Raw genomic sequence first — 14,798 nt, 5'->3', positions numbered from 1 at the left:
GGCATGACCCTGGGAGTTGGGAGAGGCCAGGGCGGGGAAAGGCATCGGCCTACCTAAGTTACATTGCCCTGCTGTGTGAGAGGAAGTCAGTTGCACATTAAGGAAATGTTGCAGCTGGTACTAAATTGGGAGGTGTCACAGGCAGCAGCGAGGACAGGTATGATTCGTGGGGCCCTGTGTGGCCTGAAACGGGGGCAGATATTGCAAAGGCAGAGAACAGGGTTTCTGGGGCCACCCAGGGAAGAGCTAACTGATGCACTCAGTACAGGGTCCTGGGGACAGGGGGTCACCTGGCTCTGAAACAGAGGTTCCCAGCTTGGTTTCTAGAAGTAAGAAAGCCTCTTCATCTTGGCCTGGGGCTGTGGTCTCTCCACTCAGGAGAAGCTCTGAGGGTGGGGCGTCATCTCCCAGGGATCCCATTTGGGGTGGGGACCAGACAGGAGGGCTTGGAGCCCAGGAACGGGGTTTGGGAATGGCAAGTAAGGCCTGCCAGGGAGGTGGGGTGAGGGGCTGAGGAGAGAGGAGCCTACAGTCCAAGTAGGGTAGCAGGGCTGTCTTTTCCCTTAGTGCCCATCATACAGCTGGATTCGAGAGCCAGGTGGGTCTGGCCTCAGTTGAGGGAGAGAGCATTGGACAAGGGTGGGAAAGGCCGGAAGAGAGCTATGGAGCTGGCACTGCCCTTCTGCCGGCACAGCAGGCAGCGAGAGCACAGGAGGAGTTCGCTGGTTTGCTGGAGAGAGACAGACAAGAAGACAAAGGAGAGGAGGGAGGGCCATCAGGAACTTGATGTGAGGCCATGGCAAAAGCACGAGGTTGGCACCAAAACACGTGGGCTGGAGTCCTGGCACTCCTGCTCATTAGCTGAGTGACCTTAGGGCAAACCATTTGATCCCCTTGCACCTGAGTTTCCTCATCTGTAAAATGGGAGTAGTGGTGCTAGTATCACCAGCCTCCTTGATCTCATAACATACACGAGAGGGGCGGAAAAACCTTAAGCATTACATTAATGTCAGATGTTATATTCTTATTACAAAATACATCTGCACCTTCTTCCCACAAAAGACCCAGGATGTGGGCAGAGCAAGGATGATGATCCCTGTTTTACAAATGAGGAAATGAAAGCTTACAGAAGTGAAGTGACTTGCCCAAGGTCATACCACTAACAAGAAGTAGAGGTGATAAGGCCTCCTGAACTGGAGAGATCAGATGTATTTCTCCTACGTCACACTGCTTGGTAAAAACAATCAACATGAGAGATTTGTATTTAGGTCAGGTCCAGACAGAAATCGGAGTCAACTACAACACGGAGAAAACCCCATGGGGAAGTTGTGGCATGCCTCTCATTCATACTGGTGATTGAGGAAAAAAACAAAACAAACAAACAAAAAACAGGGCCATGGGGTTGAAGGGAGGGCCACAAAAAACAGACATCCTTGATTCCATCTGCTTGTGGACCCTGTCTCTCTGCTCCCACTGAGTGTATGTGTCCGTGGCTGACATCGAGGGTATGTGTCTCTGCAAGACAAAATGTGCCCTTCTTCATGTGACAGTACTTCTGCCTGCGTGTCTCTGATACCATGGGGAGATGTGCGTGTGTGTGACACGGCATCTGCTTCTAATGACACTGTTTGTGGGTGTGACGACCTCTCTGCATGCCTATGTGACTTTGCCCGGGGTGGTGGTGATGGTGTATGGCAGTGTGTGTGTCTATCTGTCTGTATACCTTTAAGAAGTGGAATATCTCATTTGGTAGTGTGAGTGAGGCAGTGAGTCAGCTGAGGCTGAGGGAGGCGGGAGGGAGACTGCTAGGTTACGAGAGCAGGAAAAAGGAGAAGGAGAAAGTGAAGTCAGGAGCGAGGAACTACCCTTTTCCTCCCCAACCCTCTGCCCCAATCCCTAGGGAACCTGCTAAAAGCATGGAAGCCCTGCAGAAGTCCACAAGGGCCATGCTGGATGGAAAATGGCACTTTCTGCCCCTCCCCAAAGTCTTGGAGGGACACGAGCTAGGCTAGAAAGCAACTGTCTCACTCTCCAGCTCTTGGCCCCAGCTCGAGGATGTGTGAGGCCACCACCCCTCCCGGTCTCCTTGTCATCTGACCCTTTGACCTTGCTGTTCTCTTTCCTCCCAAAGGCAGGTCACCTGGCCAGGCTGGGCAAGCAGGGCAGTACCATCAAGTCCCAAATGTTTGCAACCCTCACCCACCTAACTGTCCAGAGCAACCCCGCCGAGGGTCAAGAAGTTTCTTAACACTCAGCTCTTCCCTAGGCGGGCCGGTCTGCAGCTGCCTCACCTCTCCTCTGGATACCTATCCCCAGCAGCTAGAAAGCCAGTGTTCCCCCCACTGTCACCATGGGGTGCTGGGAAGGCACTGGGAGTTTTGTATGAGAATGCACTAACCTTCAGTGGCCTTCCCACCAGTCGCTGTTCCCTGTTCCCAGCTCCTTCCTTTGTCAGGGGAGAAGAGCCTGCAGGTGACTTCCTTGGGAGAAGACAGGCAGCCCCTGGGCTCGACCTGCCTCGGCTCTGGCCAGTCACCTCAGGTCACATAAGGTCAAGTGTGTGGTGTGCCCCACCACCAGGAGTGCTCGTCCTCTCACCCACTGGCAGAAGCCAAAGGGTGAGGGTTTGGTTGCCAAATATTCTTCCTCCCATCTTTGGCCTTCCCCCTGCACCAGCCAGTCCCAGGACGTTCAGTTCCAGCCTCTGAAAGGAGAGGGGCATGGCTGGCTGAGGATGGAGGTTGAGGGGAGCACAATCCCTCCTGCCACCTCATTGTCAGCCCAGGGCCCTGTGGCCCCTCCCCACTCATGAGGGAGCAGGGCGCCAGAAAGCCCCAGGCCTAAGGTGCCCAAACCTGGAATTAATAGAAGTTAGCCAGGTGGTTACCTGACCTGAATCCCTGAGGCCTCTTCACTAGGGAAGGTCCCAGGGTGGCACTGGTAGTGCTGCACTGGGCACGGTGGGAGTGGTGGGGTGGGTAGAAAGGGAGACTTCCTTTTTTCTCCCGGTCCCACTGCGGCCGCTGCCGCTGCCCAGGGCGGCTGCTGTGGCTGCGGAAGCCAGTCCTTACCTTACAGCCTTTCGAGCAGGACCGGATTGAGTACTCTTCCGCCTGTAAGTATTTATGCAGCACGAGGTCGAACTCGTCATATTTTTCCTGAGCGTGTCGGTCCAGCCGCTGGTACGCCTCGATACAGTTGCTACACGCCTCCCAGGCCCCGGAGCCCGGGCTGGCCACCACGGCCAGCAGGTCCCCCAGCAGGGTGTCCAGGCTACAGTCCAGGCTGTCGGGGCGGTCCATGCCCAGCAGCAAGTCCCAGACCGTGTAGGTGTCGCAAAAGGAGAGAGTGAAGTTCCGAAAGTGGCCTTTGAGCAAGTTTTTTTTGGCGGAGGGGAACTCGGCCGGGGCACGGGAAGGGGAGTCAGGGGGCCGCAGAGGGGGGGCCGGGGTAGTCGGTTCGAAAAGTCTCTGCAAAGATTGCAATTTGGTGCAAGCTGCGTCCAGCCCCGTGGGCTCTGGGACGCCGCCGCAGACCGGCCGAGAGCCGGCGGCGGGGGCGGCTTTGGTCAGGTTGCTGTATCTGGGGCCGCAGGTGCCTGGGGGCGCGCTGGGCTCGCCGGGCGGCGGCGGCGGCAGCGGCAGCACCGCGCGAGGAGGCACCGGCTGCCGCTCCCGGCCGGCCCCCCATGGGGGCCGCATGGCGCTGCTCAGCTCCCTGGCCCGGGGCCGGGCCCCCGCGCACAGCCACAGATGGTCAGCGAGCAGCACGGTGAAGAAGAGCAGGGATGCCAGGGACAGTCGCCATCGCTGCGCCCGCTCGGAGTCGGCGCAAGGTTTGTCGCTCGGCCTGGGAGCCCAGCAGCAGCAGCAGCAGCAGATAGTCAGCGCGGCGGCGTCTTTCCCGGGCCACATCCAAGCGCCCCTGAACATATTTCAGGGGGGTCCGGGCTGGAGGGAACAGGCAGGCGCGAGGCCAGACGGCCGTCTCGGGCGGGCGGGCTGCGCGCCGCTCTGCGCTCCTCGGCGCCGTCCAGGCTCTACCTCGGGGGCTGCATGGTGAGGCAGGCCGGCCGGCCCGGTGCCCCGCTCAGGCCGGAGTCGCGGGGCGCTCTGGTGCTGTCTCCGCGCCGCTCCCGCGCTCCGTCGCTCTCAGCCCGGGCGCCGCCGCCCGGCCCGCTAGGCGCTGCCCGGCGTCCCGGCTGGGGGCGGTGCGGGGCACTGGGGCGGTGGCGGCTGCGGCGGCGGCGCCGCACTCCTCATAGTGTCGGGCCCCTCAGCTGCCCTCGGCTCCGTGCCACTTCACTCCGCGCCGGCGGCCGCCCGGCTCGCACTCCAAACCGGCCGTCTCGGTTCGGCGCAGCTCTGCGCCCCTCAGCGCCGCCGTGCGGGCCCCGCCGCCGCGCTCCGCTCCGCTCCCCTCGCCCCGCGCCGCTCCGCTCCCGCCCGTCCGCCCGCTGCCCGCTCCACGCCGCTCCCTGCCTCGCTCGCGCCCTCCTAGGCCGGCCGGCCGGTCCGTTGCCGGGCCCTTCGGGCTTCGTTCGCGCTCCGGGTGTTCGCCGGGGCCAGTCCCGGGCGGGCTCCGCTCTGGCTCCGCACCCGCTGCTCCTGGAGTTCCGGCTCGGGCGGGCCACCTGGCTCCCGGCAGCGCCACAGGCGCCGGACGCAGACACCGGGCTTTACTTAGTGCGCCTCTCGCTTCCGCCTCTCGTTCGCACCGCTGTGGCTGCAGCCCAGCGGCACGGCCCCGTGGCTCCCGCTGGCCATGCACCCTCAGTCTGTCGCCATCTTCCGCTGTGCGGAGAACACCTTGAGAGCCCCTGTGCAAGTGTGTTTGGCGGGGAGCAGGGCGGAGAAAGAGGCACGGAGAGGAGGAGGGAGCGGGACTGGTGCCCCGACTGCGCCTGCGCCTCAGGACTCCCCCCACCCCACCCCGCCCCAACCCCCGCCGGCCGCAGCCGGTGCTGTTTGGGGATGTTTCCAGTCCACCCCCAACTCCATTCACTTCAGCGCCTCCGTTCATCCGCCCGCTGCCCGCGTGCACATGCCACACGCTGAGTCCCAGGCCTCGGCGCTCCCCTTCCCCCACTAACCCGGGCGCCCGCCTTCCTCTCCATGGCCGTCCCTCACTCCCCCGAGGGCTAGGGGACTTCTGAGGGTGATTCTTGGAGGCAAGGAGCAGCAGGCATCTCGTAGCTGCTTGCTGCCTCTCTGGGTCGCCTCCGCCGTCCCCGTGACTGGAAGACGCTCGAGCCGGCTGCGGATCGGACCAGTCCAGTGTCCCTAACTCCACCTTCGCCCTCACCGTCCTGCCCGAGGACAAGGCGGCCCTTGGTGCTGAAGGACAGCTCCCAGCTTAGCTGCTGAGGAAGACTGAGTTTGGAGAGCGTCCTGGAGGGGGCAAGGCGGTGGGCTAAGATAGTAGTGGTGGGGTGTCGGTGTTTGCCCTTAGGAATATTTCCAGCAGCCTCCACCCCCCACCCGCCCGCCCCCCACCCAAGCACCAGCCCCCGTCCTAGCTTTTTGGCTCCCCCTACAGGCTGCTGAGAATAGCTGACTGAGAGTTAGAGAAGCTGCGCCGCCCGGATGGAACCATGTGCTTGGGCCCTCACAGAGTCACATGGCACTAGGAATTCGGACGTACAAACATCCTGACGCGCCACTAACCTTGTTTGGACTCCACTGGCCCTGTGGTCTGCTTGCCTTCCTCACTCCCAGTAACTCACATTGTAATTTTTTGTCAACCGTTGCCGGCAAGCATTTGTTAATGTTAAGAATAACAATAAAGAAAATAGCCTTAATTGAGCGCGTACTATGTGCTAGGTACTGCTCTATACATTTTGCATGCATTCGTCATCCAATCTTCACAACAGTGTTATGAGATAGGTACTACTGTTATCTTCATTTACATACAAAGAAGCTGAGGTTTAGTGTGGTTGTTGCCTAAAGTAACCAGAGCAGCTAAAAAAGAAACTCAGTCTGACTCTAGAATTCTCTTAACACTCCAGTAAGGCCCTGGAAAGATGAAAGAGCCAAGGCATTCCTTCCTTAAAGGAAATTATAGTCTATATAAGGAAACAAAACATGTATATTGGCTAGTGGGAGGATTCATGAACTAGAGCCTTGGATAAATAACTCAACTGCTGAAATGCTGTGTACCCTTGAGAGTCTTTTCCTTTTCTGAGTCTTGGTTTTCCCCTGAGTAACACGAAGGGATGCCAAGGATCAAATGAAATGGGTGGGCATCGTTAGCACTACTCAGAGGTGGGCTGGGGTGGGTACATAAAAGATTTCTGGAAGAGGGACAATTGGAGCTAGTTTCTAAAGTAGCAGGATTAGGGTGGGTGGTTGAGAAGGGCATTCCAAATAAAAGGAATGCAGATGAAAAGTTTCAGGGGTAGGGAGCAGCTTTGTATGTTTGTGAAGCCACGAGTGTGGCAGTTTGGCTATATTGATGGTGAGAATTTGTGGGGAAGGGAGTAGCAGGAAATGAGACAAGGGACAAAACTGTCAGGCATTTGGGAGGCCTATTTATTCATTATGTTACAAGCACTGTGCTGGGGGCTAAGTAGGATACTGCGGTGAATCAGACGGCCCTGCCCTTGAGGTGCTCACAGTTGAATTAGAGAGGCAGACATGTTAAAGAAGAAATTGCAACCTAGTGCAATAAGGATGGTAGGTGTCCCTCCCATAGAGGGAGGGACCAGTCAACTTTGCCAGATTCCCTCAGAGATGATTCTGCACACAGCCGTGGAGTTGAGTCATTCATTCATTGATTCATTCCTTTGTCAAACATCTATTGAGGATCTATTACATTCTAGATGCTGTATTAGGCATCAGCAATACAGACATGAGTAAAATATGTGTCTTGAGCTGAAGGAGTTTAGTTGAAACCTTAAGGGATGAGTAAGGACCGGCTGGACAGGTAGCAAAGAAGGCGGTGTGTGAAGGATGTCCCAGGCAGTGGGAATGTTATGTGTAAAGGACCAGAAGTAACGCCAGGAATGGTACGTTCAGAAACCTGCAAAGTAGTTCATCATGACTAGGTGTGAAGTGGGAGCACTGCCAAAATGAGGCTGAGGATTTGGCAGGAGCCAAATCATGAAGGGCCCTGGGTGCCATGCTAAGTAGTTTGGACTTTATCCCAAGGGCACTAGGAGCCATGGAACAGGCTGAAAGGTTTTCAGCAGGAGGTGACACGATCAGACTTGTATTTTTAGAAGATTGATTTGACTGCAGCATGGAGACTGGATTGGAGGGAGTGAGACGGCAGGCAGGGAGACTAGTTGGGAGACTGGTTAGTAGTCAGGTGAGAGGTGTGGAGGGCTGAACAAAGGCAGCAGCAGTGGAGACAGAGAAAAGAAATGCACATGGGAGGGAAATGAAAGAAGTAGAATTGAAAGGAGCTAGGAGGCAGGGCTAGAAAGAGGATGAAACCAAAGAGTTCCAGTTAGTGACACTGGCACGACTGCCCCTGCCCACCTAGGAACTGTCTTTCCTGAGCCATTCTTTGTTTAGTCCTTGGAGGGTTCAGTGTTCTAACAAAGAAAGCTAATCGCTTACAGATACCTAGTTCGGAGCTGATTGGCAGGGCCACAGTGATTGACACCCTTGACTGCCAATGAAAGAGCAGCCTGCCAGGTCTAGGCTATCAGCTCTGAGCACCTCTGGAGCTTTCTGTGAGAAGTCACTCAGGCAAGACTCCCTCCCTCTCCCCAAGCACACACAGGGTGAAAAGTGTCTCACAAAGGTCCATTTATCACAGGAGCACAATATAACAATAACTTACCCACACAGTTCCCGCTGCACACAAAGAAGAAGTGCTAGCAAACCAACAGTCAGAAGAGGCTCTCATTCTCTAACTTCAGATGACCCAAGAAATTGGGATGGGGGAAGGGAAGGCATTGGCCTTAATCGGCCCCTGGAGCAGAATAGCCAAGGTGGGGAGGGGGACTGGAGTGGCCCGCTGTTCCCCCAGAGCTGGTGGGCCCTGGCCAGTCCTTCTTCTCAGCCCTTTCTTTCCACCTGCTCCCGGGTTAGTGGAGGCTAAAGCCAGGGGATGGAGGCGGGTCACTCCTGAGGGGGCCCAGACTGAACAAGAAGAGCAACAGAGTGCCCTCAAACCAGGCAGAGGGGAAGACAACTTGAGGGAGAGGGAGAAGGGGAAGGTTTCTTGCAGTGAAATGCTGACAATTAGGAAGAAGACAAAGTGAGAGCTGTTTAAGGTGACCAGTGTGGTTGCATCAGGAGCTTTCTGTTAAGCTCAGATCTTAAAAGGTCATGGGGAAAAAAGATGGAAAGAAGGGCATGTAATTAAGGGTAAATCTGTAAGAAGAGTGTCAGGATGGCTAAAGTGCAGCTTGAGCTGACGCTTGTCAGGATCTGCCTGGATCCTGCCTTCATAGTTGGTGTAATTTCTCTCCTATTTGCAGGCTATCCCTGTCCTAAGACAGGAAGGATTGAAGTAACCTGGGTATGCACACTGAAACTCAGCATCAAGTTGTCCCTTCACCACTGATCTGAGTCCGATCTCAAGTTTCCATTGAGTCTCTACCTCATTCCCCACTTCTGATCCCTAACCTTCTGTCTCATGTCCTGTATCTGAGTCCCTCAGTCAGAAACCCTGCCTGCCTCTACCAGTGCTCTGTCAAGGACTAGACCCAGTCATGCTCTTTCAGTTCACCATCCAGGAAGGAAGTCCTGACCCTGCGCCCTAACCCAGTGGCTGAGAGGTCTGGTGGCCCCCTGACAGACTCCTCTAATCCCGACTGCCCGCTTGTATTTCTACATATCTTCTTCTTCTGGATTCCTGTAGTCATGTTTGCCCTCCATTTGGAACCCCAGTTTTTCTGTCATGTAGGGTTACTATGTTAATTAGGAATATTTTTGGCTGCAAATACCAGACAACTCTACAACAGTGGCTTAAACAGACAGAGGTTTACTTGTCTCATTCAACAAAAATTTCCTTGATGGATGGCCCAGATAGGACTGATGTGGCAGTTCAACGATGCCATCAAGACCCTGGTTTTTCATCTCCACCATCTTAAGGTAGGCTTTCATCCACTTGCTTTTTGCCTCATGGTCACAACATGGCTGCTACAGCTCTAAGCCTCATGTCTGCATTCTAGAGAAGAAGAAGGGAAAGAGCTAGGGGGCAAGAAGGCTAAGGACAAAGGATCTTCTAGAGGGGCTTTACATTTTTATTCCAAATGGAACGCCCTCTCCAGTGACATCCACCTACATCTCTGACTAGAACCATGTCATAAGGACATTCCTAGCTGCAAAGGAAGCTGGGAAATCCAGTACTTTTAGCTGGGCACACTGCTGCCCTGAACAAAATTGGGGTTCTATAAGTAAGGAAGAAGAGAAAAATCATTATTAGGCAGGCAGTGAGTAGCAACTGCCATGAACCCTAACCACCAATTTCTTGCCTGAACTAAACCCCTAAGACACTGGGCTTTTGGCTACTAGACTTGACTTTCTCCTAGCAACTACAGCCGGGTTTATTCCTCTAGCACAGGATAGAAGAGCTCTGCCTGGTTTAACAACAGCACATGTGAAAAAGACCTTGATTTGATTGTAAAGTCAATGTGAGCCAACAGAGTGATGGTGCTGCCAACAGAGGTAATTAGATTTTAGGCTGCATTAATATAAGTAGAGAACCAGAACAAGAGAAGAGATGGTTCTGCCCTTCCCTACACTTGTCATGTCCTACCTGGAGCACTGTGCTCCATTCTGAACAACCCATTTAAGCTAGGATACAATGACAAGATGCAAGATGTCCAAAGGTAAGTTGCTGGGCTAGTGCACTAGTGGTCACGTCATACGAGGAACATTTGAAGGCCCCGAGCTTATTTCGTCTAGAGGTAAACAGACCCGGGAAAGAAACTGCATAGGGGAAGGATCAAAAGTAGTTATTCAGGTTAGGGTTCAGAGCCAGGGAGATTCCAGCAAGCAGGGTAGTATCAAGTGATTGAGTGAATGAGAGAGAGATTGAGTGAATTGGGAGAGAGTCAATAACAATAAAAATGAACAGTTACATAGTGCTTAACATGCACCAGGTACTATTCTAAGCATTTACATATTTTAAGCCACTTAACCCTCTATGACAACAATTATGTGGGGTAGATCTACCGTTGTCTCTATTTTCTAGAAACTGAGGTACAGACAGGTTAAGTCACTTGTCTAAGGTCATGCAGTTGGTAAGTGGCGAAGGGAGAATTTGAGTATATGCAGTCTGGTTCCAGAGTTCATGACTACTTGATCTCTTCTCAGAATAAACTTAGTGATTCTGGGTAATTGCCAAGATTCAAACACCAAATAACATTTTCAACTTCTTGATTGTTTGGCAGCTGTGGGTGAGCTGGGATAGATGGGGCTGGGACATGGACTTAAACCCAGGAGATTCCTCCTAGATATTTTAATATCTTCTCAGTCAAAACCAAGAGAAGTAAATGTTCACATTTTAACCCACCTTGGGCCCTTTCACTTTTACTTTCTAATATGAGGAATCTGACCTTATCCCTAAGTTGACAGAGTGGCCTCACCCTAGGATCCATCCCACTCTAGGCCACAAAGGTACCTAGATGGCTACCTCTAGGCTCACCACTACTCCAGAGCTTGGAGTGTACAGACCCTGCAGCTACTGAAACCAAATGAAGGATTTGGTTTCTGTCTCACTGGCTTCCCCACCCCTGACTGCAAGGCCCGCCATCATCCTAGGGGACTTCAGTATACAAATTAAAATTCAGCCATCACCTGGGCTTCCCGGTTCCTAAACTGCCCCATCTCTTCCACTCTACCTCAGCCACCCACCTCCATTGTCACAAACGGGACCTGCTCCACTATAAATCACCAATCTCAATCAAGCCTTCAACATTGCTTCACAATCCAAACAGGTACTAAATTTCTTTAGTACTTTTCATTCTCCAGGATGACTATTTCAAATCTTCTCCATTCTTTTCTTAAACCTCCAACCCCTGTGTCCACCCTCTCACTCTTAGCCAATAATTTTATGTCTTAGTCCATTTTGTGTTGCTCTAACAGAATACCTGAGAATGGCCTCAAGTGATCCTCCTGCCTAGGCCTCCCAAAGTTCTGGAATTGCAGGTGTGAGCCACCATGCCTGGCCCACACTGGCCACCTTTGAGTTCCAAATGCCATGTCTTTTTGGCCACAGGAGCTTTGCACATGCTGTTTCTTTTGCCTGAAACACTCTCTTTACTCCCTACCTCTAGCCACTTTGCCTGGCTAATCCTACTTAATACTCAGATTCCAGTTCCAGCATCACTTCCTCAGGGAAGATTTCCTTGACTAGTTCCTGCAGGCTAGGTCAGGTTCCCTTGTTAGATCCCTTGTAGAACTGTCTTCCTTTCTTCATAGCACTTATCTTAGATGCATTTACACCCTTATTTGCGTGATTCCTTGGTTAATCACTGTCTCTCCCACTACACTCCAGAATCCTTCAGAACAGGAACCATGTCTGTTTTTGTTCCTCCTTGTTTCTCTAGCTGCAAACACAATGCCTAGCACATAGATGCTCCGTATTTAGAATTAATTAATTAATAAACATTTCAAGTGAGAAAGTGAGACCATCCCAATTCCATTAGAGGAGTATGGCTTTACCTTAATGAATCTGCTAGCATGACTGTGTTTTAATACCAAACATGACCCACACCATGTAGAAACAGAAGGTTATTCTCTCATGTCTGCCTCCAGAGATAATGAATTCCTCTCAATGAAGGTATCTTCAAGCAGATATCTAAGGAGAAGTTGAATGACTGCTTATGGTGATATAGCCACAAGATGATCTCTAAAGCTTTTGACATCCAAGGTTTTGTGATTCTATGATTTGATGCATAGAGAGGGTGGCTTGAGCAAAGGGAATTCAGACACCCTCTAGGATGGAAAAGCCATGGAGAAAAGCACTTTAGGATTTTAGTCACATTGAGATTACCTCATTCATTTCTTTCCTTCCCACAGAAGCTTCTCTTCTAGTTTATACTTTGGAGGACCATTTTTTCCTATGTTAAAGATTGCCATAGGTAGAGGGTCTTTAATTTTCAAAGCTCTCTCAGTTTCAAGATTCACTGGAAATCTTGTTTCCAATTTTCATTTTTCCTGCTTAAATTGAAAGCTATTTCCTTATGCCTCTCATAGCAAGGATGAAAGTACAGTGGTTCAGGTATATCCAAAGAGTTTTTAATAAAGGTTATTGTTTTGGGCTGAATGCAAGTCCCCACACTTCACAGTACAGAGAATTAAGATGCCAACTCTGATGAAATCAGACCCTTGTTGTACATGTGTGGGTAACTCTTGATATTTGGATGTTAAAGGTCTCATAGGGCTACAGTGTTGTCAGACTGTGGGGCCTATAAAGGTCATAGCCAAACCCCTCAACGTAGGGGGTTGGCACTCACTTGAACTGTCAGTTAATAAATGGTATCAATCAACAACTGAGTCCTAAGGATCACCTGGAAAAGAAATGCATTCTTCAGAGAGGGAACCAGAGCTGAGGGGGAGGACTCCAAGAAGACTGTGACTCAGGTTTCTGTAGTACTGGCCAGGGAGGGAACCCAGCCCTCAAACACTTGCTCCCTGAGGTTGGAGGTAAGAGGTGCCTACCCTGTGAGCACAGGTCAGGAATGGAGAGGGAAGGAGCCAGCCTTCTGCTGCTTTGGAGCCTGAATATAGTACAGACAGAATGTGTGAGTCTCAGAGAAAACTTGGCTGTGGTTGGCTCTGAGACATGTGCTGTGAAAGCTGGACTGTTTGGGTTTCTGGCATGTCCCTCTCCTTCTCCCAGACTGCTTCAGAAAGTTCTTTGTGCAGTTGCTTCCTGCTCACTCTACTGTGCCCAGGGAAAGCCAAAGATGGGCTTTGTGCCTCTCTCAGGCCAGAGTCTTAAAAAGAGAGTGACACATCGCTGGGGCATGTAGTGTGTGGCAGCAGGGGCAAAAAGAAAGAGGCCAAGCCCTACCATGGAGTTCACTGTGGGGGTACTGGGAATGAGAGCTTCTCTCCTGCATGCCTCCTCCCCAAGATATTCGTTGCTTCAACCTGGGAGCCCCCAGGTTCTGTTTTACCAAGGAAGTGATGATGGTGAGATCAGACGGAGACCTAGGGCCCTAAGGGGAAAGGAGAAATTCAAAGGGCCAGAGTTGGGGGAAAACTAGAGCTGCTTCTTCCATAGATTCTCTCTTCAGTGCTATGAGTTTCTCCTTTCAAGGGAAGCAGCTTCTTTCTTCACTGAGTACTTTTTAATGGGTGAACATGAGACATACCTGTCAAGATAGAGGTAGATTTTCCATCTGGTAATGGGTAGATGGGACCCCTCTAGCACTGCTCTTCAGATCCTCTCTGGAGTCTGCTTCCCAGGCAGGGCAAGGCCTTGGCCAAAAGGCTCCTGGTCCTGGATCTGGTGCAGATTGCTTGTCAAGGCCAGAAAGCCCCTCTCTGTAGCTTCCTGCCTCATCACATTGGAGGCAACTGCCTCCTGAAAGTGGTGAAAGTTAGGGCCAGGGCGTAAGGAAGGAGCTCCATCCTCCACAACTCAGTGTGAAGTCACGGTCAGACTCATCTCCTGTTATCAGTAGAGCTAAGTATAGAAGGGAGCTGAGTAGAGGTCTTGAGGCAGTAAATCTGGGCAGAGCACTAGAGTCCAAGTCACCTTGGACACTGACCCATGTGTGACCTGGGACTTTGGGCCCAAGGAAAACCTGGGTTTCCCTGACTTGGGGGCTTCTCCAACAACCTGCTCCTCTACTGCCTCTGTGTTGGAGGGAGGGCAATACTCTGGCATATGCCCTCCACAAAGCCAAAACACTTCAGCTTTGTGGCTGTCCTGTCTGCTGGAGGATCTGTGGTTCTCCTCCTGTGGCTTGGGTCCTGGTCCAGTGATCTCGCAGTTGCCTCAATCAGCTCCCACTCTCTTCATAAATCAGCACTTTGGTATTTTAAAACAGCATTAACTTTGGAATCAGGCAGGCCTGGGTTTACAACCCAGCCTAGCACTTCTGAGCACAAAGAATCAGAGCCAGTTTTCCTATCAGTTAAAAAAACGGGGAGAAATAGTTACTTCGTAAGGTTGTTGTGCAGAAAAAATGTCATGATGACCTTAAAGTGTCTTATATATTGTCCTCAGTACATATTAGACCTCCCTGAACTGTTCTTTGTTGGAGAGAATAAGCCCTCCCTTTTTCTTCTCTCATGATGTCTTTCTATTCTTTTATGCTGCCTGAGACACATTCACCAGCAGGTTATTAAGTCTGGTTATCTGCTGGGAGGAAACTCCCAGAGGGGAAGATTTCTATGTATAGCAAAGGCTTGTGGGTTGGGTGCTCCTCCTCATTCCCCAGGGTGAACATCCTCTGAAATACAGATTCCTCATGCAGAGAAAAGAGGCCTGCATGCCCTTGCTTCAGGGATGGGTTGGGTGAAATGTGGGTGGGGGGATTAGAGGGAGATGATCTCCCTCCAAGGAGTGCAGAGGAAAGAAGCCTAGCAGCTTCCAGTGGCCATCGTGGAAGGGATCAGGAGATAGAGCCCAACTTCCAACTATCTGGAAACTTTGGAAGGTGGATCCTTTGTCACTTTACATTTATTCCACTGTAACAATTCACCAAACCTAGTATGTGCAATATGTTGCTTTTGTTACTTCTGTCCTGTTTTGCCTTCATGATGGCCAGTAGAGCCCTTTACCTGAGGGTTATCTTCAGAATTATCTTTGGGGGAGGGCCAGGGCAACTTTTTCTCACTCTTGACCCAGTCCAAAGGAGAGATGTGACCCACCCAAAGGGA

The 14,798-nt window shown here is 52.0% G+C and overlaps 1 protein-coding gene across 1 annotated transcript in view; it reads right to left on the bottom strand.

Moving 5' to 3' along the window:
- The window catches only part of NALF2 (NALCN channel auxiliary factor 2), a 28,185-nt gene extending 23,296 nt beyond the window's left edge, over positions 1–4,889 (bottom strand). Inside the window, exon 1 of the mRNA XM_034950532.3 lies at positions 3,072–4,889. Coding sequence (XP_034806423.1) covers positions 3,072–3,932 — 861 coding nt within the window. The 5' untranslated portion in view covers positions 3,933–4,889. The remainder of the gene's footprint in view (positions 1–3,071) is intronic.
- Between the last annotated feature and the right edge of the window lie 9,909 nt (positions 4,890–14,798).

The sequence above is a fragment of the Pan paniscus genome, chromosome X, assembly GCF_029289425.2.
Source record: "Pan paniscus chromosome X, NHGRI_mPanPan1-v2.0_pri, whole genome shotgun sequence".
Classification (NCBI taxonomy): Eukaryota; Metazoa; Chordata; class Mammalia; order Primates; family Hominidae; genus Pan; species Pan paniscus.
This window is presented reverse-complemented; position numbering and strand designations above follow the sequence as displayed.